Source organism: Oncorhynchus gorbuscha, linkage group LG24, assembly GCF_021184085.1.
Source record: "Oncorhynchus gorbuscha isolate QuinsamMale2020 ecotype Even-year linkage group LG24, OgorEven_v1.0, whole genome shotgun sequence".
NCBI classification, from domain to species: domain Eukaryota; kingdom Metazoa; phylum Chordata; class Actinopteri; order Salmoniformes; family Salmonidae; genus Oncorhynchus; species Oncorhynchus gorbuscha.
The window spans coordinates 55,071,560-55,097,601 of record NC_060196.1 but is presented as its reverse complement, the minus strand read 5'-3'; the positions used below and the strand labels follow the sequence as shown (position 1 = coordinate 55,097,601).

General features: G+C 43.0%; 1 protein-coding gene across 1 annotated transcript in view; it reads left to right on the top strand.

The window, feature by feature from the left end:
* The window catches only part of LOC124012727 (CUB and sushi domain-containing protein 3-like), an 849,083-nt gene that overhangs the window by 316,947 nt on the left and 506,094 nt on the right, over nucleotides 1–26,042 (top strand). Inside the window, exon 5 of the mRNA XM_046326635.1 lies at nucleotides 1,015–1,222. Within this exon, the coding sequence (XP_046182591.1) occupies nucleotides 1,015–1,222 (208 nt within the window). The remainder of the gene's footprint in view (nucleotides 1–1,014; nucleotides 1,223–26,042) is intronic.

The following is a 26,042-nucleotide window of genomic DNA, read 5'->3' as shown; positions in this document are numbered from 1 at the left end:
ATATGTGCATGTACAAACACGCGCACGCAAACACACACACATCCACTGTTTGGATGAAATAGTGTATGTTTCTACGTTTATCCCTCCTGTAGATTGTTTGAATAAAACATTGGCATGTAAGTCATTGCACCTCACCATGCCAATGTCTATTCCTCAGTGTGTAAATGTCTGTATCCCTGTTCCCCCAAAATACTGTTTTCGACCTGGGTAAAAGTGATTCTCCAATGAGCATCACTTCGCACCTTATTCCCTGTATGTCTATGCACCCTGTGCATGCATGTATACGTGGATCTATATGTGCCTATATGTTTGCCTTTCTGTATAAATGATATGTACATAATTTATAATGTCTGACCCGTCCATGTGTCTTTATCTGTACATTATCTATCCAAACATTTACAAAACAACAAGAAAAACAAAACAAATCTGATTCCGCTTCTAAATCTAAACTTTCATTCAAAATTTAAAGTAGAAGTCCTTGATTAAAAAAGGAGAAAAAGTCTGCTGGGAAATTCAGCTGGGACCTTTTGATTCCAAGAACCCTTGTATAGTTGGAGCCAATTAATAGTCATGACAAAGGAGAGAGAGAGAGAGAGAGAGAGAGAGAGAGAGAGAGAGAGAGAGAGAGAGAGAGAGAGAGAGAGAGAGAGAGAGAGAGAGAGAGAGAGAGAGAGAGAGAGAGAGAGAGAGAGAGAGAGAGAGAGAGAGAGAGAGAGAGAGAGAGAGAGAGAGACCACTATATATTGTAAGATATTATATGTGGCATACAAAAGCTGCCACAATTTAATGAATTTAATTCATAATTTTGAAATTGGCTGGATAAAAAAATCCATACTGTATGTGGTAAAATGGTTGTATATATTTTTTAATATATACAAAGAAACATACGTATGACTTACAAAATACAAAAACCAAACCAAAAAAAGGTTCAGCTGTTGTTTTCTGGTGTATACTACTACTTACATGTGGAGTTAAGCCCGATTCCTAACAGAAGTCTTTCCGTTTGATTGACAGCTGAGGACACATGTGGTGATACTCTGAGGGGTTCAAGTGGCATCATTTCAAGTCCCAATTTCCCGAGTGAATATTACAATAGTGCGGACTGTACGTGGACCATACTTGCTGATCCTGGAGACACCATCTCCATCATTTTTACAGACTTCCAGACGGAGGAAAAATATGACTACTTGGAAGTGGAAGGATCAGAGCCTCCGACGATATGGTGAGTCTACTGCTACTGCTGCGCCTCTCTCTGTCTGTGTCCGTCTGGTCAGTGTTTCAGTTCAACAATAGTCATATTCTGTCTGGTTGTGCTTGGTACTCACTGACTGCAAATGGGAATCACTGATTTGAGGTAATAAGAGGACAAAAGTTGAGTCCTACTTTCAATGTATAAAATCTGAGGTAAGCCTTTAATTGCCGTCAAAAAAGGGCTATACTGGACGTGGAACTTCTTTTGCTTACCGTACTGACAAATGTGTGTGTTGGTGCTGTGTTTTTATTTTACTATGTTTTATGAGTTATTGCTTAAAAGTAAATACACATAGTTTAGTTTACAATATTTTAGCTCAGTTTTCCATTGATTGTTGGAAAAGGTGTCTATCGATGACCTCTATTCCTGTATACTAATTTGGTACTGACTGAATCACATGGGTATGTCTTGCTGTGTTTAGGGGAGAGACCAATGGCTCTTCTCTATCTCTCATGTTATTGTCCTCATCCTTCATGTTTAATCTGTAGATATTTGTAGCATATACAGTACATGAAATAGAGGAGAGCTACATATTCCTGATTCTCACCATAATGTATTGAATGCTAAGAGATCATATGGAGTTATTATACACCAGTATAATGGAGTTCTTATAGGCCAGTAGTAATGGAGTTCTTATAGGCCAGTAGTAATGGAGTTCTTATAGGCCAGTAGTAATGGAGTTATTATAGGCAAGTAGTAATGGAGTTATTATAGGCAAGTATAATGGAGTTATTACATTTACATTTACATTTAAGTCATTTAGCAGACGCTCTTATCCAGAGCGACTTACAAATTGGTGCATTCACCTTATGACATCCAGTGGGACAGTCACTTAACAATAGAGCATCTAAAACTTAGGGGGGGTGGGGTGAGAGGGATTACTTAACCTATCCTAGGTATTCCTTAAAGAGGTGGGGTTTCAGGTGTCTCCGGAAGGTGGTGATTGACTCCGCTGTCCTGGCGTCGTGAGGGAGTTTGTTCCACCATTGGGGGGCCAGGGCAGCGAACAGTTTTGACTGGGCTGAGCGGGAGCTGTACTTCCTCAGTGGTAGGGAGGCGAGCAGGCCAGAGGTGGATGAACGCAGTGCCCTTGTTTGGGTGTAGGGCCTGATCAGAGCCTGGAGGTACTGAGGTGCCGTTCCCCTCACAGCTCCGTAGGCAAGCACCATGGTCTTGTAGCGGATCTTCAACTGGAAGCCAGTGGAGAGAACGGAGGAGCGGGGTGACTGAGAGAACTTGGGAAGGTTGAACACCAGACGGGCTGCGGCGTTCTGGATGAGTTGAAGGGGTTTAATGGCACAGGCAGGGAGCCCAGCCAACAGCGAGTTGCAGTAATCCAGACGGGAGATGACAAGTGCCTGGATTAGGACCTGCGCCGCTTCCTGTGTGAGGCAGGGATACTTGCGGATGTTGTAGAGCATGAACCTACAGGAACGGGCCACCGCCTTGATGTTAGTTGAGAACGACAGGGTGTTGTCCAGGATCACGCCAAGGTTCTTGGCGCTCTGGGAGGAGGACACAATGGAGTTGTCGACCGTGATGGCGAGATCATGGAACGGGCAGTCCTTCCCCGGGAGGAAGAGCAGCTCCGTCTTGCCGAGGTTCAGCTTGAGGTGGTGATCCGTCATCCACACTGATATGTCTGCCAGACATGCAGAGATATTCGCCACCTGGTCATCAGAAGGGGGAAAGGAGAAGATTAATTGTGTGTCGTCTGCATAGCAATGATAAGAGAGACCATGTGAGGTTATGACAGAGCCAAGTGACTTGGTGTATAGCGAGAATAGGAGAGGGCCAAGAACAGAGCCCTGGGGACACCAGTGGTGAGCGTGGTGAGGAGACAGATTCTCGCCACGCCACCTGGGAGTTCTTATCAGGCCAGTAGTAGCGTGGGCCGCGCCGGAGATGGAACTCGGAGAGGGTGGAGAGGAGGATCTGATGGTTCACAGCCGATAGATCTAGCAGAGGAGAGAGAGTTTAGTGCGGAGCGCCTCCGTGATACAGAGGAGAGCAGTCTCAGTTGAATAGTCTTGAAACCTGACTGATTTGGATCAAGAAGGTCATTCAGAGAGATATAGCTGGAGTTATTCAAGAGTTTTGGAGAGAAAAGTATAATGGATACTGGTCTGTATACACCAGTATAATCGAGTGTAGGTTTTTTCAGAAGTTCTTATAGCCAACGGTCAGATGAGTTGATGAGCGAGGTGAGGTAAGGGAGAAGGTCTCCGGAAATGGTCTGGAGAAGAGAGGAGGGGATAGGGTCACGGGCAGTATAATGGAGTTCTTATAGGCACAGTAGTAATGGAGTTCTTATAGGCCAGTAGTAATGGAGTCATTATAGGCCAGGATTCAGGAGGGAGGAGAAGGTGGCAAAGAGCTTCCTAGGGTTAGGCCAGTAGTAATGGAGTTATTATAGGCAAGTAGTAATGGAGTTATTATAGGCCAGTATAATGGAGTTATTATACACCAGTATAATGGAGTTATTATACACCAGTAGTAATGGAGTTATTATAGGCCAGTAGTAATGGAGTTATTATAGGCCAGTAGTAATGGGGTTATTATAGGCCAGAGAGGAAAGAGTCAAAGGTAGACGTGGGGAGGTTAAAGTAGTAATGGGGTTATTATAGGCCAGTAGTAATGGAGTTCTTATAGGCCAGTAGTAATGGAGTTATTATAGGCCAGTAGTAATGGAGTTCTTATAGGCCAGTAGTAATGGAGTTATTATAGGCCAGTAGTAATGGAGTTATTATAGGCAAGTAGTAATTGAGTTCTTATAGGCCAGTAGTAATGGAGTTCTTATAAGCCAGTAGTAATGGAGTTATTATAGGCCAGTAGGAATGGAGTTACTAAAATATTAAAATGGCCAGTAGTAATGGGCTTCGTTGAGTTATAGGCCAGTAGCAATATAGTTATTTTAGGCCAGTAACAATGGAGTTCTTATACGCAAGTAGTAATGGAGTTCTTCTACACCAGTAATAATTGAGTACTTATAGGCCAGTAGTAATGGAGTTCTTACAGGCCAGTAGTAATGGAGTTATTATAGGCCAGTAGTAATGGAGTTCTTATAGGCCAGTAGTAATGGAGTTATTATAGGCCAGTAGTAATGGAGTTATTATAGGCAAGTAGTAATTGAGTTCTTATAGGCCAGTAGTAATGGAGTTCTTATAAGCCAGTAGTAATGGAGTTATTATAGGCCAGTAGGAATGGAGTTATTATTGGCCAGTAGTAATGGGCTTCTTATAGGCCAGTAGCAATAGAATTATTTTAGGCCAGTAACAATGGAGTTCTTATACGCAAGTAGTAATGGAGTTCTTCTACACCAGTAATAATTGAGTACTTATAGGCCAGTAGTAATGGAGTTCTTACAGGCCAGTAGCAATGGAGTTCTTATACACCAGTAATAATTGAGATCTTAAAGGCGAGTAGTAATGGAGTTCTTATACGCCAGTAATAATTGAGTACTTATAGGCCAGTAGTAATGGAGTTCTTATACACCAGTAGTAATGAAGTTCTTATACACAAGTAATAATTGAGATCTTATAGGCTAGTAGTAATTGAGTTCTTATATGCCGGTAGTAATGGAGTTTGTATTCTCCACTAGTAATGGAGTTTGTATACGCCAGTAGTAATGGAATTCTTATGCGCCAGTAGTAAAGGAGTTATTATAATGCTAGTAGTAAAGGAGTTCTTATGCACCATTAGCAATGGAGTTCTTATAGGCCAGTAGTAATGGAGTTCTTATACACCAGTAGTAATGGAGTTCTTATACGCCATTGTAATGTAGTTCTGAGAGGCCAGTAGTAATGGAGTTACTATACGCCAGGAGTAATGGAGATCTTACACGTCAGTAGTAATGGAGTTCTTATAGGCCAGTAGAAATGGAGTTATTATACAACAGTAGTAATTGAGTTCATATACATCAGTAGTAATGGAGTTCATATACACCAGTTTAATGAAGTTCTTATACACCAGTAGTAATGCAGTTTGTAATCTCCAGTTGTAATGGAGTTCTTATACACCAGTAGTAATGGAGTTCTTATAGGCCAGTAGAAATGGCAGCACTCCACCAATCAGGGCTTTATAGTAGAGTGGCCAGACGTAAGCCACTCCTCAGTAAAAGGCACACGACAGCCCTCTTGGAAACAAGATTATCTGGTCTGATGAAAACCAAGATTGAAATCTTTGTCCTGAATGCCAATCATCACGTCTGCTGGAAACATTGCACCATCCCTACGGTGAAGCATGGTGGTCGTAGCATTATGCTGTGGGGATGTTTTTCAGTGGCAGGGACTCAGTGACTAGTCAGGATAGAGGGAAAGATGAACGGAGTAAAGTACAGAGAGATCCTTGATGAAATCCAGAGAGCTCAGGACCTCTAATTGGGGGCGAAGTTTCACCTTCCAACAGGACAACGACCCTAAGCACACATCTAAGACAACACAGTAGTAATCTTAGGGACAGTCTTCGGGACAGGTCTCTGAATGTCCTTGAGTGGCCCAGCTAGAGCCCAGACTTGAACCCGATCGAACATCTCTGGAGAGACCTGAAAATAGCTGTGCATTGATTCTCCCCATCCAACCTGACAGAGCTTGAGAGGATCTGCAGTGAAGAATGAGAGAAACTTTCAAAATACATTTAACATTTACATTTAAGTCATTTAGCAGACGCTCTTATCCAGAGCGACTTAAATACTTGTGTGCCAAGCTTGTAGCGACATACCCAATAAGATTAGAGGCTGTGATCACTGCCAAAGGTTGCTTCAACAAGGTACTGAGTAAAGGGTCTGATAACTTACGTAAATATGATATTGCAGTTTATTATATTTTAAAACATTTGCAAACATTTCTCAAAACCTGTTTTTGATTTGTAATTTTGTGTAGATTGATGAGAAAAACAAACAATTTAATTCATTTTATAATAAGGCTGTAACTTTCCGAATGCACAGTAGATAGATAGATAGATAGATAGATAGATAGATAGATAGATAGATAGATAGATAGATAGATAGATAGATAGATAGACCAGATGTACCCAGAATACACACAACCATTTAACTCCATAAACTAAGCTAATCGCTCTCACTGTCTTGTTGTCTGTGCTCTGGTGGTCTGGTACAATAATTACATAATACATTTTCGTCGGATGTGGCGTGGCTTGCCATTACAGACTACAAAGGGAAGTACAGCCGAGAGCTGCCCAGTGACACGAGCCTACCAGATGAGCTAAACTACTTCTATGCTCGCTTCGAGCCAAATAACACTGAAACATGCATGAGAGCACCAGCTGTTCCGGAAGACTGTGATCACCCTCTCTTCAACCGAAGTGAGTAAGACCTTTAAACAGGTCAACATTCACAAGGCTGCAAGGCCAGACGGATTACCAGAACGTGTACTGCGAGCATGTGCTGACCAACTGGCAAGTGTCTTCAATTACATTTTCAACGTCTACTTGTCAGAGTCTGTAATGCCAACAGTCCCTGTGCCCAAGAATACTAAGGTACTCTGCCTGAATGACTACCGACCCGTAGTACTCACGTCTGTAGCAATGAAGTGCTTTGAAAGGCTGGTCATGTCTCACATCAACACCATTATCCTAGAAACCCTAGACCCACTCCAATTTGTACACCGCCCTAACAGATCCACAGATGATGCAATCTCTATTGCACTCCACAGTGCCCTGTCCCACCTGGACAAAAGGAACACCTATGTGAGAATGCTATTCATTGACTACAGCTCAGCGTTCAACACCATAGTGCCATCAAAGCTCATCAATAAGCTAAGGACTCTGGGACAAAACACCTCCCTCTGTAACTGGATCCTGGACTTCCTGACGGGCCACCCCAAGGTGGTAAGAGTAGGTTACAACACATCTGCCACGCTGATCCTCAACACAGGGGCCCGTCAGGGGTGCGTGCTCACCCTCTCCTGTACTCCCTGTTCACTCATGACTGCATGGCCAGGCACGACTCTAAAACCATCATCAAGTTTTCCGATGACACAACAGTGGTAGGCCTGATCATCGACAACGATGAGACAGCCCACAGGGAGGAAGTCAGAGACCTGGTCGTGTGATGCCAGGACAACAACCTCTCCCTCAACATGATCAAGACAAAGGAAATTATTGTGGACTACATGAAAAAGAGGACCGAGCACACCCCCATTCTGCTGTAGTTGAGTAGATTGAGTTCTGTGGTGTCCACATCACCAACAAACTAACATGGTCCAAGCATACTAAGACAGTCGTGAAGAGGGCACGACAAAACCTATTCCCCCTCAAGAGACTGAAAAGATTTGGCATGGAATCTCAGTTCCTCAAATGGTTCTACAGCTGCACCATAGAGAGCACCACTGCCTGGTATGGCAACTGCTCATCCTCTGACCGCAAGGCACTACAGAGGGTAGTGCGTACAGGCCAGTACATCACTGGGGAAAAGCTTCCGGCCTTCCAGGACCTCTATACCAGGTGGTGTCAGAGGAAGGCCCTAAAAATGATCAATGACCCCAGCCACCCCAGTCATAGACTTTTATCTCCGCTACCGCATGGCAAGTGGCACCGGAGCACCAAGTCTAGGTCCAAGAGGCTTCTAAACAACTTCTACACCCATGCCACTGCCCCCTCCCCTCTTTTACACCACTGCTACTCTCTGTTGTTATCATCTATGCATAGTCACTTTAATAACTCTACCTACATGTACATATTACCTCAATTACCTCGACTAACCGGTGCCCCCGCACATTGACTCTGTACCGGTACCCTCCCCTATATAGTCTCGCTATTGTTATTTTATTTCTGCTCTTTAATTATTTGTTTTCTTTTATTTTTTATTCTTATTCATATTATTATTTTTTGGTTAGGGGCTCATAAGTAAGCATTTCACTGCCTGTTGTATTTGGCGCATATTTGACTAATACAATTTGATTTGATTCAAAGGAACATCAGCTGAAGCAATAAACTTTTCTCTCTAAGTATGTTTTGTCACAAACCTCCTCAAGAAGAATAATATACTTACGTCTGCCACATTAAATCACATTTGACTTTGTCAAAGAAATGAGAGCACAAACAAAAGCATAATGGGATGTTTTCTAATTTCAAGCGTTCCTCTTTTGTAATTACTTGAATTTTGCAGTTTGATAAGATAATATATTCGAAAATCATGCATTCGCTACGATTAACGTAGTAATTTGAGTTATTTCTTGTACCGTTATATCTTTCGGTTCGACTCTCTTCTTACAACAGACGAACGCCGTTACAGATTATTATTATTATTATTATTATTTTTTATATATTTTTTTTAGGTTACTCATGACTTTAATGAAAGATATAACGGTACATGAAATAACTGAAATACGAAAACAACAAACGAAACGTGAAACTAATTACAGCCTATCTGGTGATTACAACACAGAGACAGGAACAAACACCCACGAATTACAAAGTGAACTCAGGCTACCTAAATACGGTTCCCAATCCGAGACAACAAGAATCACCTGACTCCAATTGAGAACCGCCTCAGGCAGCCAAGCTTAACTAGACACACCCCTAATCATACACAATCCCAATGCTAATATAACCCCAATACGAACCCAACACATAAACCCATGTCACACCCTGGCCTGACCAAAATATATAACGAAAACACAAAAACATATTGACCAAGGCGTGACAAATATAGGGATATTGGATCATTCTCCGTCATCATGTTTAATTACACCAATAGAAATTCATTAATAAATATAAGTATTTATTAAATAGAAATGTAATAAATACTTCAACCATAAAAATGAATACCTTTACCACTAGAAATGGTGATATAGAGGACAGAGAAAAGCCAACCCCGATATAATTTGGGATGCCTTTAAGGCGTTCATTAGGGGAATGATAATGTCACACTCTGCAAAAATAAATCACTATCTTAGAAAAGCCAAGAAAAAATATCAACAAGCCAAAGAAGAAAATCACATTTCAGAACTTAAGCAGGAATATGCTATTGTTTCTTTTGAAGAGAGCAAACAACTACAGGTTAGTTTACATACCCTCATATAGTATTTGGTAGCATTGCCTTTAAAGTTTAAAAAAACTTTGGTGTCATATGTCGTGTGTGTATGTGGCAGGGAAGTCAGGCGCAGGAGAATCAAACTTGGTATAATGGAGTAGTTTAATAACGTAAAACAAACTCCAAAACCAAAGTACATCATAAAATAAACGTGGGTACAAGAACCCGTCGCACACCAGTCCATAAATCACAAGCACAACAATAAACCATCTCTGACAAGGGGAAACAGAGGGTTAAATACACAACAGGTAATGACTGGGATGGGAACCAGGTGTGTAGGAAGACAAGACAAAACCAATGGAAAATATAACATGGATCAATGATGGCTAAAAGACCAGTGACGTCGACCCCCGAGCACCGCCTGAACAAGGAGACGCATCGACTTCGGTCAAACGTTTTGAGTAGCTTTCCATAAGCTACCCACAATAAGTTGTGTGAATTTTGGCCTATTCCTACCTGACAGAGCTGGTGTAACTGAATCAGGTGTGTAGGCCTCCTGACAGAGCTGGTGTAACTGAATCAGGTTTGTAGGCCTCCTTGCTCGCTCACACTTTTTCAATTGTGTTCTATAGGATTGAGGTCAGGGCTTTGTGATGGCCACTGCAATACCTTGACTTTGTTGTCCTTAAGCTATTTTGCCACAACTATGGAAGTATGCTTGGGGTCATTGTCCATTTGGAAGACCCATTTGCGACCAAACTTTAACTTCCTGATTGATTACTTAAGATTTTGCTTCAATATACCCACATCATTTTCCTTCCTCATTAAAAATATAATTTTTGGGACAATTTGGAAGAGTGTAAACAACAGTAAATAAATTATAAGTAATACCAGAGAGACTTCCTTCATTACAGCATAGCAAAAATGAATAACAACCAAATTTGTTAAATTGTTTATCTGAGATGTTGTGGTTGCATGAGACTTTGTGCTCACGGAATCAGTGGGCTATTTAGCAATATGTCAAATTAGAAGCAGGATCTGTCTTATTTCTGTAGATATGGATGATTTATAAAGGCAGGCACATTTAACAGTTCATTATAGACCTTATTAAATTGCCGTTTCTTATTGAGGCAAGTGCTGTTTTTCCTACCTTCGCTGCTGCCTCCGCCACATTGTTCTCAACACCAATATGCTGGCTAACTTTGCTATTATGCACATGGCAACATAGTCTATTCAATAGCGCACTGATGTTTCAGAACTGTGGACAGCGACCGCTATCCAACACGGGAGATAGCACATTTGTTATCAGAAATATATTTTTTTATTAGTGTGGCACCATTGTTCTTACCTAATATAACCATATATAATTTAGTAGCATGTCTGTGCCATCCCCATGGCCTCCATTAGATTAGTCCACTCAGACAGGCTCGAATCAGACATGTCTAGTACAGTATGAATATATATATATTTTTTTGTGCTACTGCTCGACTAAAGAAATCTCGTTCAACCAACAGCTTATGGACCAAACAGTCAACCAGTCGACCAAATGTGGTCAGCCCTAATATAAACTAAACTTATTTGCAAATGATCTCCTGATATACCTGAATGATAATGAAAACTCAATGGCCTCTTTGCTAAATATATTTTCTGAATACTCAAAATTCTCAGGTTATAAAATGACAGTGTAAAAGATAACTTTTATACCATTACTCAACAATATGAAAGCAGATCTAATTAAACGGAATACTCTTCATAAAAATCATACAGGTCGAGTAAACCTAGAATGGCATGCTTGCCAAAGTTTTTGCATTTGTTTTCGGTAATACCAATTACCCCACCAAAGACATTCTTTAAAAAAGTATACTCGGTCATAACAGACTTTATATGGTAAAATAAATCTCATAGAATAAAAAAGAAAGTTAAAAATGTTCCCAAGTCTGAGGGTGGTTTTAACCTTTCAGATTTGAAATTGTATTAACTCACAACCGAAGGTTGTATTTGTGACATATAGTTAAATGCACTAGTGAAAATGTGCATGAACATTGCTACAGTTGTTTTACATGTCTGTTTTCAAAGGATAAAGCTAAGAGCATGAACAACTTCATAATAAAGAACACTATAACGATATGGATGAAAATGAAAGATATTCTACGAGAACCAATATCACTCGCTAAAAAGACAACCTTATGGAACAATCATTGGATAACTGTTCAGAAGTCACTGATAAATTGTTCCACATGGAAAACTAAAGACAGAAACTGTAAATGACTTGATAAAAGGAAATAATATGATTTCAATGCCAGAATTCAAAAGTAATTATGGACTGAACAATGTAGATAGTTAGAGACCAGTCTTATCAAAATTAGACAATAGCATTTATTCTCGGAGCGCGCTGCTCATAGAACCCTGTACAACAGTTTATATATCAAATATGACGTCATAGGTTTTAAAATGTCCTTCCTCCTCTCAGGACAAAGCAGGTTCAAAAGTTCATTCCAACTCACCAGCGCACATACATGACACAAAATATAACTGGATTAACTCCTGAAGTCTCCCCATAGTTTATTACCACTTAGCAGACAGTTCCAGATACGGAAAACCAGGAGAGGCTCTCACTGTTTTATTTGATCGCCACAGAGTTATGGTTGAGTCGGTTCAAACAGAGGTTAATGACCCTCTTTGCTTACTTAAGACACAAACATTCCTTCCTCCACAATGGTTATCATTTCCAATTAACCCCTTATCCATGCTATATAACCTCTTTCTTAGGAACTAACATTATTAATCAGATATTGTAAAACAGGGTAGAGTTTAATTAGTTATAGTTCTATTTAAATGTAGATATTGTTTAGTCATTATACATAAAATTCCTAACAGCCAGTGTGTAAGTGAGTCAACACAGGAAGGAGTAATGGATGTGTAGTTCATTTATTTCCAAAGCTGCAATCAATGGAAACACACAGTATTTCAACAGGCTATAAATAGCGCTTTCACAGATCTGCTCTATAATATACTAACAAAAGAAAAATTGAAATGTCTACCAAAGTCATTGTGATCGTGTAGTAGATTTAACAATTCCTAATTTACTATTTAAAAAAAATATTGTTTAGATGTGTAATCTCAAATCCACAAAATAAGGAGTAAACTATCATCCATTTTAGTATTCAAAATATATTAAATGATCCTGAAAAATTACTCAACGTCACATTCCTGTGGCGAAGAAATATAATACACCTTGAATGTTCCACATGTTTTTAATTGCTAACAAAACCAGGCTAATACGCTGCTAGCTGGTGCTCATTAATGTATAAAACGTATGAATTACCTGCAATCATGAGACACACACAGTATGATTGGGCTCCTGAGTTGCACAGGGGTTTAAGACACTACATATCAGTACAGAGGCTTCACTGCAGTACCTGGTTTGAATCCAAGCTGCATCACATCCGTCCGTGATTGGGCGGGTCACGATTGGCCCAGCGTCATCTGGGGTAGGCCGTCATTGTAAAATGCATTTTCAAGTTAGCTACTCAAACAATCACATGAATTTATAAAGCCCTTTTAACATCAGCCGATGTCACAAAGTGCTATACAGAAACCCAGCCTAAAACCCCAAACAGCGAGCAATGCAGATGTAGAAGCACGGTAGCTAGGAACAACTCCCTAGAAAGGCCAGAACCTAGGAAGAAACCTAGAGAGGAACCAGGCTATGAGGTCCTCTTCTGGCTGTGCCGGGTGGAGATTATAACAGAACATGTCCAATATGTTCAAACGTTTATAGCTGACCAGCAGGGTCAAATAATAATAATCACAGTGGTTGTAGAGGGTTCCACAGGTCAGCACCTCAGGAGTAAATGTCAGTTGGCTTTTCATAGCCGATCATTCAGAGTTAGAGACAGCAGGTGTGAGAGAGAGAGAGAGAGAGAGAGAGAGAGAGAGAGAGAGAGAGAGAGAGAGAGAGAGAGAGAGAGAGAGGTGAAAACGCAGGTCCGGGACAAGGTAGCACGTCCGGTGAACAGGTCAGAGTTCCATAGCCGCAGGCAGAAACTGGAGCAGCAGCACAACCAGGTGGACTGGGGACAGCAAGGAGTCATCAGGCCAGGTAGTCCTGAGACATGGTCTAGGGTTCAGGTTCTCCGAGAGAAGAGCAAGAGAGAATTAGAGTATACTTAAATTCACACACACATAAGACATGATAAATACTCCAGATATAACAGACTGACCCTCGCCTCCCGACACATAAACTATTGCAGTATAATTACTGGAGACTGAGACAGGAGGGGTCAGGAGACACTGTGGCCCCGTCTGACTATACCCCCAGACAGGGCCAAACAGGCAGAATATAACCCCTCCCACTTTGCCAAAGCACAGCCACCACACCACTAGAGGGATATCTTCAACCACCAACTTATTTCCCTGAGAACTTATTAACCACGAAGATCTCCCCCACGGCACAAACCCGAGGTGGGCGCCAACCCAGACAGGAAGATCACGTCAGAGATTCAATCCACTCAAGTGATGGAAGAACACCAGTAAGCCAGACTACACTCAATCATAGGACGGAGTCTCCAATAAAAACTTCAAGGTTAAGACTGAGTCTGCGTCTCTCACATGGGTAGGCAGACTATTCCATAAACATAGAGCTCTATAGACGAAAGCCCTTCCTGCAGCTGTTTGCTTAGAAAGTCTAGGGACAATAAGGGGACCTACGTCTTGTGATCGTAGCGTACGTGTAAGTATGTACGGCAGGACCAAATCGGAAAGATAGGGAGGAGCAAGCCCATCTGATGCTTTGTAGGTTAGCAGTAGCACCTTGAAATCAGCCCTAGCCTTAACAGGAAGCCAGTGTAGAGAGGCTAGCACTGAGGTATATATGATCACATTTTTTGGATCTAGTCAAGATTCTAGAAACCGTGTTTAGCACTAACTGAAGTTTATTTAGTGCTTTATCTGGGAAGCCGGAAAGTAGAACATTGCACTAGTCTAATCTAGAAGTGACAAAAGCATGGATACATTTTTCTGCACCATTTTTGGACAGAAAGTGTCCGATTTTTGCAATCTTACGTAGATGGAAAAAATCTGTCCTTGAAACAGTCTTGATATGTTCATCAAAAGAGAGATCAGGGTCCAGAGTAACGCCTATCACAATTTAATTTGAGACGACTGTACAACCATCAAGATTAATTGTCAGATCCAACAGAATATTTGTTGGTTTCTTGGGACCTAGAACAAGCATCTCTGTTTTGTTCAAGTTTAAAAGTAAAACATTTGCTGCCATCCCCTTCCTTATGTCTGAAACACAGGCTTCCAGGGAGGGTAATTTTGGGGCTTCAACATGTTTCATCGAAATGTACAGCTGTGTATCGTCTGCATAGCAGTGAAAGTTAACATTATATTTCCAAATGACATCACCAAGAGGTAAAATATATAGTGAAAACAAGAGGTCCTAAAACGGAACCTTGAGGAACACCGAAATTTACAGTTGATTTGTCAGAGGACAAACATCCACAGAGACAAACTGATATCGTTCCGACAGATAAGATCTAAACCAGGCCAGAACTTGTCCGTGTAGACCAATTTGGGTTTCCAATCTCTCCAAAAGAATGTGATGATTGATGGTATCAAAAGCAGCAATAAGGTCTTGGAGCACGAGGACAGATGCAGAGCCTCGGACTGACGCCATTAAAAGGTAGTTTATCACCTTCACGAGTGCAGTTTCAGTGCTATGGTTGGGTCTAAAACCAGACCAAAGCGTTTCATATACACTGTTAGTCTTCAGGACGGCAGTGAGTTGCTGCTCAACAGCTTTTTCTAAAATGTTTGAGATAATTGGGATATTTGATATAGGCCGATAGTTTTTTTATATTTTCTGGGTCAAGGTTTGGCTTTTTCAAGAGAGGCTTTATTGCTGCCAATTTTAGTGACTACTAACTTCAAAGAGGCAACTTTAGCATAAACCCCACATGGCAAACTGAAATTGGGCAAATAACATATAAAGAGTGGCTTATTTGACGCCAAACCAACAACAGTAGAAACTAATAACATAAATTGCTAATGTACGATGTAAAAAATGGATTTCATGATGAAATGTCAACTTTATACATTTCTATCCCGGGACCATTCAATTTTCAACTCACCAGCAGCAATTCTCCATAAATCTGCTGTGGATTACCCATAATCCCATACCTTTATCACTGAGTGTATTAGACAATGTAAACACACTAATCCACCAAGAGGTGGCATAAGACCCATTCTATGCCCGGAATTTAACAATTTTAATTACACTGTTAACAAAAGATGAAAAATATGCTGTAAATCGCTCTGGATAACAGCGTCTACGAAAATTGAAAAATCGAATGATAGTTGAAATAGTTGCCGTTTGCTGATCGTTTAATTGACCCACCCTAAAAGATGCTAAAAGTGTGCTATTGCAGTAAGATATTGAGTGCTAAAAAACATCTGTTATTGACATTTTTATCAGGACTCCAGTGATAGTGAACAGCCGTAATACAAAGGCTTAGTGTGTGTGGCTGTCAAGTTATTGCGGGTGTGAAAATATGACTACGTTTTAGCGTCATTTAATCCTATGGCCCCTCCAGAGAGAACAGTGGAATTCATAACTGTTTTTCATGGTGACTTCAACCAGATAGGTAGAGCAATGATAAACTTTTGTTCTAGTATTGTCTTCGTCCCAAATGGCACCCTATTCCCTACATAGTGCACTACTTTTGACCAGAGTCCTATGAGGTTCTGATTAAAAGTCAGTGCACTAAGGGCCTCCTGAGTGGAGCAATGGTCTAAGGTACTACAATGCTAGCTATGCCACTAGAGATTCTGGGTTCAAGTCCAGGCTCGGTCGCAGCTGGCTGCAACCGGGAGACTGACGGGGTGGTGAACAATGGTCCAGGTTATGGGAGTTTTTGGCCCTTCTCCCATCGTGCGCTAATGACTCCTGTGCCCTGTGCTGGGCATGGTGCAGTGCATGCTGACATCTGGTGTTTCTTCCAACACATCGGTGTGGCTGGTTTCCGGGTGCAGTGTGGCTACATCACTGAGGAAGAAGGCCTACTGTATTTGTCCATGTGACACAGATTGTTCCTTTGCTTTGTTAGATCATTTTACATCTACTCACATCCACTTGGGTTTCATATCTATTTTTAAATCAATACTCTACTGTAGCCTGCTAGCACACTGGCTATGCAGACTTCAAATATAATTTAAAATATTGCTTTTGTGCTCTCATTGTAGTCTCAGGAGCCTCAAGTTGTACATTGAGAGAGAGAGAGAGAGAGAGAGATGCAGAGACAAAAAGAGAGTGAGAGATAAGAGAGAAAGGTGATAAAGAGAGATACAGAGAGAGAGATAGAAGAGGTAGATCAAAGAGAGATACAGAGAGAGAGAGAGAGGGGAAGAGAGAGATAAGAGAGATACAGAGAGAGAGAGAGGGGAAGAGAGAGATACAGAGATATACAGAGAGAGAGAGATACAGAGAGAGAGGAAGACATAATAGCAACGCTAGGAACACTTTGGTCCTCTGTAGCTCAGTTGGTAGAGCACGGTGGTTGTAATGCCAGCATGGTGGTTGTAAGGCCAGGATATTGGGTTCAATTCCTGCGACCAAACTTATGCACGCATGACTGAAAGTCACTGGAATGGAATATACACTGAGCATAGAAAACATACTCAGTGTATGTTTTGTATACTCTTAACAAGGGTAATTGTATCGTAGTCCCTGTCATACACCCTGACACAGGGTTCAACACAAGGTCCTCAAGGAGCCATGGTCTGGTACTGGAGGAGCCATGGGGTCTGGTACTGGAGGAGCCATGGTCTGGTACTGGAGGAGCCATTGTCTGGTACTGGAGGAGCCATTGGTCTGATACTGGAGGAGCCATTGTCTGGTACTGGAGGAGCCATGGGGTCTGGTACTGGAGGAGCCATTGGGTCTGGTACTGGAGGAGCCATGGTCTGGTACTGGTGGAGCCATGGGGTCTGGTACTGGATGGCCATTGTCTGATACTGGATGGCCATGGGGTCTGGTACTGGATGGCCATGGTCTGATACTGGAGGAGCCATGGGGTCTGGTACTGGATGGCCATGGTCTGGTACTGGATGGCCATGGTCTGATACTGGAGGAGCCATGGGGTCTGGTACTGGATGAGCCATGGTCATACTGGAGGAGCCATGGTCTGGTACTGGATGGCCATGGGGTCTGGTACTGGATGGCCATTGTCTGATACTGGATGGCCATGGGGTCTGGTACTGGATGGCCATTGTCTGACACTGGAGGAGCCATGGGGTCTGGTACTGGATGGCCATTGTCTGACACTGGAGGAGCCATGGGGTCTGGTACTGGATGAGCCATGGTCATACTGGAGGAGCCATGGTCTGGTACTGGATGGCCATGGGGTCTGGTACTGGATGGCCATTGTCTGATACTGGATGGCCATGGGGTCTGGTACTGGATGGCCATTGTCTGACACTGGAGGAGCCATGGGGTCTGGTACTGGATGGCCATTGTCTGACACTGGAGGAGCCATGGGGTCTGGTACTGGATGGCCATTGTCTGATACTGGATGGCCATGGGGTCTGGTACTGGATGGCCATGGTCTGATACTGGAGGAGCCATGGTCTGGTACTGGATGGCCATGGTCTGATACTGGAGGAGCCATGGTCTGGTACTGGATGGCCATGGTCTGATACTGGAGGAGCCATGGTCTGGTACTGGATGGCCATTGTCTGACACTGGAGGAGCCATGGGGTCTGGTACTGGATGGCCATGGTCTGACACTGGAGGAGCCATGGGGTCTGGTACTGGATGGCCATTGTCTGATACTGGATGGCCATGGGGTCTGGTACTGGATGGCCATGGTCTGACACTGGAGGAGCCATGGGGTCTGGTACTGGATGGCCATTGTCTGATACTGGATGGCCATGGGGTCTGGTACTGGATGGCCATGGTCTGATACTGGAGGAGCCATGGTCTGGTACTGGAGGAGCCATGGTCATACTGGAGGAGCCATGGGTCTGATACTGGAGGAGCCATGGCCTGATACTGGAGGAGCCATGGGTCTGGTACAGGAGGAGCCATGGTCATACTGGAGGAGCCATGGTTATACTGGAGGAGCCATGGTCTGGTACTGGATGTGCCATGGTCATACTGGAGGAGCCATGGTCATACGGGAAGAGTCATGAGTCTGATACTGGAGGAGCCATGGTCTGGTCCTGGAGGAGCCATGGGTCTGATACTGGAGGAGCCATGTTCTGATACTGGAGGAGCCATGGTCTGGTACTGGAGGAGCCATGTTCTGATACTGGAGGAGCCATTGTCTGGTACTGGAGGAGCCATGGTCATACTGGAGGAGCCATGGGTCTGATACTGGAGGAGCCATGGCCTGATACTGGAGGAGCCATGGGTCTGGTACTGGAGGAGCCATGGTCATACTGGAGGAGCCATGGTCTGGTACTGGAGGAGCCATGGTCATACTGGAGGAGCCACGGTCATACTGGAGGAGCCATGGTCATACTGGAAGAGTCATGAGTCTGGTACTGGATGGCCATGGTCTGGTACCGGATGGCCATGATCTGATACTGGAGGAGCCATGGGCCTGATACTGGAGGAGCCATGGTCATACTGGAGGAGCCATGGGTCTGATACTGGAGGAGTTATGGTCATATTGGAGGAGCCATGGGTTCTGGTACTGGATGGCCATGGTCTGGTACTGGATGGCCATGGTCTGATACTGGATGGCCATGGTCTGATACTGGATGGCCATGGTCTGGTACTGGATGGCCATGGTCTGATACTGGAGGAGCCATGGTCTGGTACTGGAGGAGCCATGGTCATACTGGAGGAGCCATGGGTCTGATACTGGAGGAGCCATGGCCTGATACTGGAGGAGCCATGGGTCTGGTACAGGAGGAGCCATGGTCATACTGGAGGAGCCATGGTTATACTGGAGGAGCCATGGTCTGGTACTGGATGAGCCATGGTCATATGGGAAGAGTCATGAGTCTGATACTGGAGGAGCCATGGTCTGGTCCTGGAGGAGCCATGGGTCTGATACTGGAGGAGCCATGTTCTGATACTGGAGGAGCCATGGTCTGGTACTGGAGGAGCCATGGTCATACTGGAGGAGCCATGGTCTGGTACTGGAGGAGCCATGTTCTGATACTGGAGGAGCCATGGTCTCGTACTGGAGGAGCCATGGTCATACTGGAGGAGCCATGGGTCTGATACTGGAGGAGCCATGGCCTGATACTGGAGGAGCCATGGGTCTGGTACTGGAGGAGCCATGGTCATACTGGAGGAGCCATGGTCATACTGGAGGAGCCATGGTCATACTGGAAGAGTCATGAGTCTGGTACTGGATGGCCATGGTCTGGTACCGGATGGCCATGATCTGATACTGGAGGAGCCATGGGTCTGGTACTGGAGGAGCCATGGGGTCTGGTACTGGAGGAGCCATGGGTCTGATACTGGAGGAGTTATGGTCATACTGGAGGAGCCATGGGGTCTGGTACTGGATGACCATGGTCTGGTACTGGATGGCCATGGTCTGATACTGGATGGCCATAGTCTGATACTGGATGGCCATGGTCTGGTACTGGATGGCCATGGTCTGATACTGGAGGAGCCATGGTCTGGTGCTGGAGGGGCCATGGGTCTGTAGGCTGCTTCTCTGCCCTAAATAGTAGATCTGGAGACGAGAGGAAGCCTAATGCTGCTGCTTCCCCATGCGGGCTGATGGTTGATGGCTTTCAGACAGCCAGGTCCAACACAGCTCCGCTCTAGTCTGGAGGGTCCGGGGGCTGATGAACAGCATGTCAGAGAGACACTCAGGATGTATGACAGTCCTGTCTGTCTTGAGGGCAGCTATCAGTTCTTTCCAGCCTCAAAAGAATCCACCCATCTACGTTTCTTGTAAACAACCAGGCTGGATGATTCATAGGGAAGCAATTGTGCTATTAAGGCAGCGTGTAGAACAGGGTTTTCCCAACTGGAGGCCCGTGGGTGGTTTTATTGGTCCTCCCAAGATATCAGAACAAAAAAAATATTATTATTGTAATTTTTTTAGAGAATTTTCGTTGTTGAACATACAAGAATGTAAAAACACCAGCAAATCTACTCCAAGTGATTTATAATAGAGAGAAACGTGATTGTATACAAATGTAAGCAAGATTTTAAGTGGTTAGGTTTTAGTGAAATCTAATATCTGTTTGGGGTTCTTGCGGTCAGTTGCTCATCCCTGGTATTGAGTGTAGTTGGAAGTTTATTGAGGTTGTCTAGTCAATGTCACACAAAAACACTGCTTAGATTGGATGGAACTATACATTACTATTTCAACCAATGCATTTCATATCATCCCTCTGTCTAATAAGTCATAGCTCATATTTTTGTAGCACTGTATGCTAGTTGTTCTAGTATGGTGATGATATTATTTCATTCCGAGCTATTACATTATGCCTAATTAAGAACACGTTTTTTATGTCGCTTCAGAGATTACGCAAAGAACAGCTTACGGCAACCCGAGGCGTAGGGATGATGCCTGCTCCTGTAGGATCTGCATGAATAACATGATGTGTCCCAAATGGTGCCCTATTCCCTAAGTAGTGCAGGACACTTGCCCAGGGCCCATAGGTCTCTGGTTAAAAGTAGTGCACTATGTAGGCAACAGGGTGTAATTTGGGACATGGCCACAGTTATTAGGAGTTAGGGTGGTTGAGAATTTAAGACCTCTTCTGGATTTAGAAAAGAAGATGAGCAGGCTAAATGGTCATGCATACACCAATTATAATATCCGGTTTTAATTATGTTGGCAGGTTGTGGAGGCTGTGTACATGTCATCTGTCTAGCTCTCCTTAGAAAAAACATACAGTGTGCATTCCCATACATAGGCATGCATACACACACACAGTATTTATACCCCTTGACTTATTCCACATTTTGTGTTACATCCTAAATTAATTATTATTATTATTATTTTATTTGATCTTTTCTAAAATCCCCCTTTTTTCCCCCAATTTCATGATATCCAATTAGTAGTTGTCCCATCGCTGCAACTTCTATACAGACTCGGGAGAGGCGAAGGTCGAGAGCCATGCGTCTTCCAAAACGCGACTCTGCCAAGCCACACTGCTTCTTGACACAGCAATGTGTCGGAAGAAACACTGTGCACCTGGCGACCGGGTTCAGCTTGCAGACGCCCCGGCCCGCCACAAGGAGTCACTCGAGTGCTATGGGACAGGGAAATCCCTGCTGGCCAAACCCTCCACTAACCCGGATTACGCTGAGCCAATTTTATTCCACCATATGGGTCTCCCGGTTTATGACAGGCTGTGACACAGCCTGGGATCGAGCCCGGGGCTGTTGTGATACTTCAAGCACTGTGATGCAGTGCCTTGGACCGCTGCACCACTCTGGAGGCCTGTGGGGGCTGTCTTTTGTTAGACTTCAATGCAGCTTTTGACATTATCGATCATAGTCTGCTGCTGGAAAAATGTATGTGTTATGGCTTTACTCCCCCTGCTATATTGTGGATAAGGAGTTTCTTGTCTAACAGACCACAAAGGGTGCTATTTTATGGAAGCCTCTCCAACATAATCCAGCTAGAATCAGGAATTCCCCAGGGTAGCTTTGTAGGCCCCTTACTTTTTTCAATCTTTACTAACAACATGCCAAGCCAGTGTGTCTATGTATGTGTATGAATCAACACTATACACGTCAGCTACTACAGCAACTGAAATGACTGTAACACTTAACAAAGAGCTGCAGTTATTTTCACAATGGGTGGTAAGGAATAAGTTAGTCCTAAATATTTCCAAAACGAAAAGCATTGTATTTGGGACAAATCATTCACTAAACTTTAAACCTCAACTACATCTCATAATGAATAATGTGGAAATTGACCAAGTTGAGGTGACTAAACTGCTTGGATTGTAAACTGTCATGGTCAAAACATATTGACACAACAGAAGCTAAGATGTGGAGAAGTCTGTTAGCGGGACACCGCCGACAACATCCGGTGAAAATGGAGGGCGCGCAATTCAAATAAATAATCGTAATATTAAACATTCATGAACATACAAGTATCTTATATCATTTTAAATATTACATTTGTGTTAATCTTACTGCGTTGTCCGATTTCAAAAGGCTTTATGACAAAAGCATACCATGCGATTGTCTGAGGACGGCGCCCCACATCAAAATATTTTTCAACCAGCACAGGCTTCACAAAACCACAAACAGTGATTAAATAAATCACTTACTTTTCAAGATCTTCCTCTGTTTGCAATCCTAAGGGTCCCAGCTACAACATGAATGGTTGTTTTGTTAGATAAATCGTTCTTTATATCCCAAAAAGTCAGTTTAGTTGGCGCAATTTCAGTAATCCACTCGTTCAACATGCAGACAAAGTAGTCCAAAAAGCTATCGCTAAACTTTGTCCAAACAAGTCAAACAATGTTTCTATCCAATCCTCAGGTACTCTAAAATGTAAATAAACTATAATATTTCATATGGAAAGTAGTATGTTCAAAAGGAAAAGAAAATTAGAGAGTGCCCTCTCCCTCACTTGCCAAAAGACTGATATTGTTCCAGTGTTCTTCTCACAAAACCTCAAAATACTTCTTTGTTTTTCAAAAAACAAGCCTGAAACCTTGAATAAAGACTGTTGACATCTGGTGGAAGCCATAGGAATTGCGATATGGTAGAAGGATTTACATAGAAACAATAGGTTCCCATTATAAGAGCCTGGGAGCTCAAAATAAAATTCTGGTTGGATTTTCTTTGGATTTTCGCCTGCCATATCAATTCCGTTATAGTCCTAGACAAGATTTTAACAGTTTTAGAAACTTCAAAGTGTTTTCTATCCAATGCTACCAATTATATGCATATCCTGGCTTCTGGGCCTGATTAATTTGGGCACGTCAGTCAGGAAGAAATTCAGGGAACTAGACCCTATCCTAAGAAGTTTTTTAAATGAATAGCACACAGCTCGAACACCCATGCCTACTCCCAAGACATGCCACCAGAGATCTCTTCACAATCCCCAAGTTCAGAACAGACTATGGGGGGCACACAGTACTACATAGAGACAATCCCCAAGTTCAGAACTCTGTTCCACATCAGGTAACGTATGCAAGCAGTTGAATCAAATTAAAAAACAGGTAAAAATATACCTTATGGAACAGCGGGGACGGGGAAGACACACGTATGCATGCATTGTAATATTGTTGTATGGTGGTATTATACATTTTGTATTGTATATAACAGTATAGCTTCCGTCCCTCTCCTCGCCGCTACCTGGGCTCAAACCTGGGCTCTGCATACATCAACAACTGACACCCACGAAGCATCGTTACCCATCGCTCCACAAAAGCTGCGGCCCTCGCAGCTCAAGAAGAACAACTACTTTAAGGTCCCTGAGCGAGTGACGTCACCGATTGAAACGCTATTAATGCGCACCCCGTTAGCTAGCTAGCCATTTAACAATGGTTACATATAGATTTGTAGTGGTGTAATAATGTTATATGATGTACTGTTTTATCTTTTGTTTTATATGTAATGTAAGTGATTTAATGTGTTGGACCACAAGAAGATCCCTAATAGATAGAAATACAAATATACATTTGGTGTTCGTCTCATTTTGTGAATTCCTGGTTGGTGAGTGGACCTCATACATCACAACCATAGAAATGGCAATGGGTTCTATAACAGATTAAAGTATTTTTAGACAGATCCTAATTGGTATGTCGAATTTTACATGAATATTGATGGCATAGAATGCCCTTCTTGCCGAAGTATGTATAGTTTTTTTGTGTGCTCTAGGTCAACGGTGTCTAGATGGAACTTATATTTGTGGTCCTGGCAACTGGACACTTTTTGGAAGAAAAAGTCTTACTGAGATTTATGGCCAGGGCCAGGGCCCAGGTCTGCCAGAATCTGTGCAGAAGATCTAGGTGCTGCTGTAGGCCCTCCTTGGTTGTGGACAGAAGCACCAGATTATCAGCAAAAAGTAGACAATTGACTTCAGAGTCTAGTAGGGTGAGGCCTATACCATTCTATCGACTCCATTCAAGCCATTAGTATGAGCTGTCCTCCCCTCAGAGAATGAGAAGACTTTGCCTTTATTTTGTTTTTTTTGTTTGTCATTTAGGGTTTGCAGGGTGAATACGTAGACTGTCATACGATCTGTCGCACGGGCTGTTGCACGTAGCCTAGTGGTTAGCCTAGTGGTTAAAGCATTGGACTTAAAACTGAAAGGTTGCAAGATCAAATCCCTGAGCTGACAAGGCAGTCATTCTGCCCTTGAACAAGGCAGTTAACCCACTGTTCCTAGGCTGTTGTTGAAAATAAGAATTTGTTCTCAACTGACTTGCCTAGTTATTCAATAAAGGTAAATCAAAATTTGATAAGAATCAAATTTGACATTTGCTCAGTACATAGTTTTACTGAGGAAATGTACGACTCTGCTGTTAATGATAACGCAGAGGATTTTCCCAAGGTTGCTGTTGACGCATATCCCACTGTAGTTATTGGGTTGAAATTTCTCTACATTTTTGTGGATTGGGGTGATCAGTCCTTGGCCCCTAATATTGGGGAAGATGCCAGAGCTGATGTTGCCTGCTTGAAATGTTTAGATTTAAAGGGAAGCTCAGAGGTCAAATATACTGTGTAGGTTTTCTACTGTCAAGTTTACACCTTCAATTTAACAGTGAAACATTTTGTACGGGAAGTTGTCCAGAAGGGATTGAATTTGTTTCTTCACTACTTTCCTTCTGTCTATAGCATTTCTTAATATTATACAGTTCCTTTGGCTTTGATGCCTCATGATAGAGTATTGCTCTAATCAAGTAGAACTGTGACTTTGCTGTGATCTGATAGGGGTTTTGTTGCCTGACTGTGAACTCTCTGAGAGAGCCAGAAATGTTGCGTTCAAGACAACTGGGAACTCGGATATATCCCACCCCTCCTTCTTCAGTCCGTTCAAGACAACTGGGAACTCGGATATATCCCACCCCTCCTTCTTCAGTCCGTTCAAGACAACTGGGAACTCGGATATATCCCACCCTCCTTCTTCAGTCCGTTCAAGACAACTGGGAACTCGGATATATCCCACCCCTCCTTCTTCAGTCCGTTCAAGACAACTGGGAACTCGGATATATCCCACCCCTCCTTCTTCAGTCCGTTCAAGACAACTGGGAACTCGGATATATCCCACCCCTCCTTCTTCAGTCCGTTCAAGACAACTGGGAACTCGGATATATCCCACCCCTCCTTCTTCAGTCCGTTCAAGACAACTGGGAACTCGGATATATCCCACCCCTCCTTCTTCAGTCCGTTCAAGACAACTGGGAACTCAGATATATCCCACCCCTCCTTCTTCAGTCCGTTCAAGACAACTGGGAACTCAGATATATCCCACCCCTCCTTCTTCAGTCCGTTCAAGACAACTGGGAACTCGGATATATCCCACCCCTCCTTCTTCAGTCCGTTCAAGACAACTGGGAACTCGGATATATCCCAATTTGATTTAATTTCATGCAGTTATTTTGGCATGAAGCATTCAAAACAGGATGTTTATGTGATTATTATCTGGCTCTTTACTGTAATTAGAGGGGTAAATATCAATACTATGCATGTCAGTCTCTCCTGGCTAAAAGTAAAGGAGAGACTGACTGCATCACTTATTTCTTATTTAGGTGAAGCATTAAAAATTCCAAATTGTTTAGAATAGTCAACATACACCAGTGGAGGCTGGTGAGGGGAGGACGGAATGGAGTCAATGGAATGGT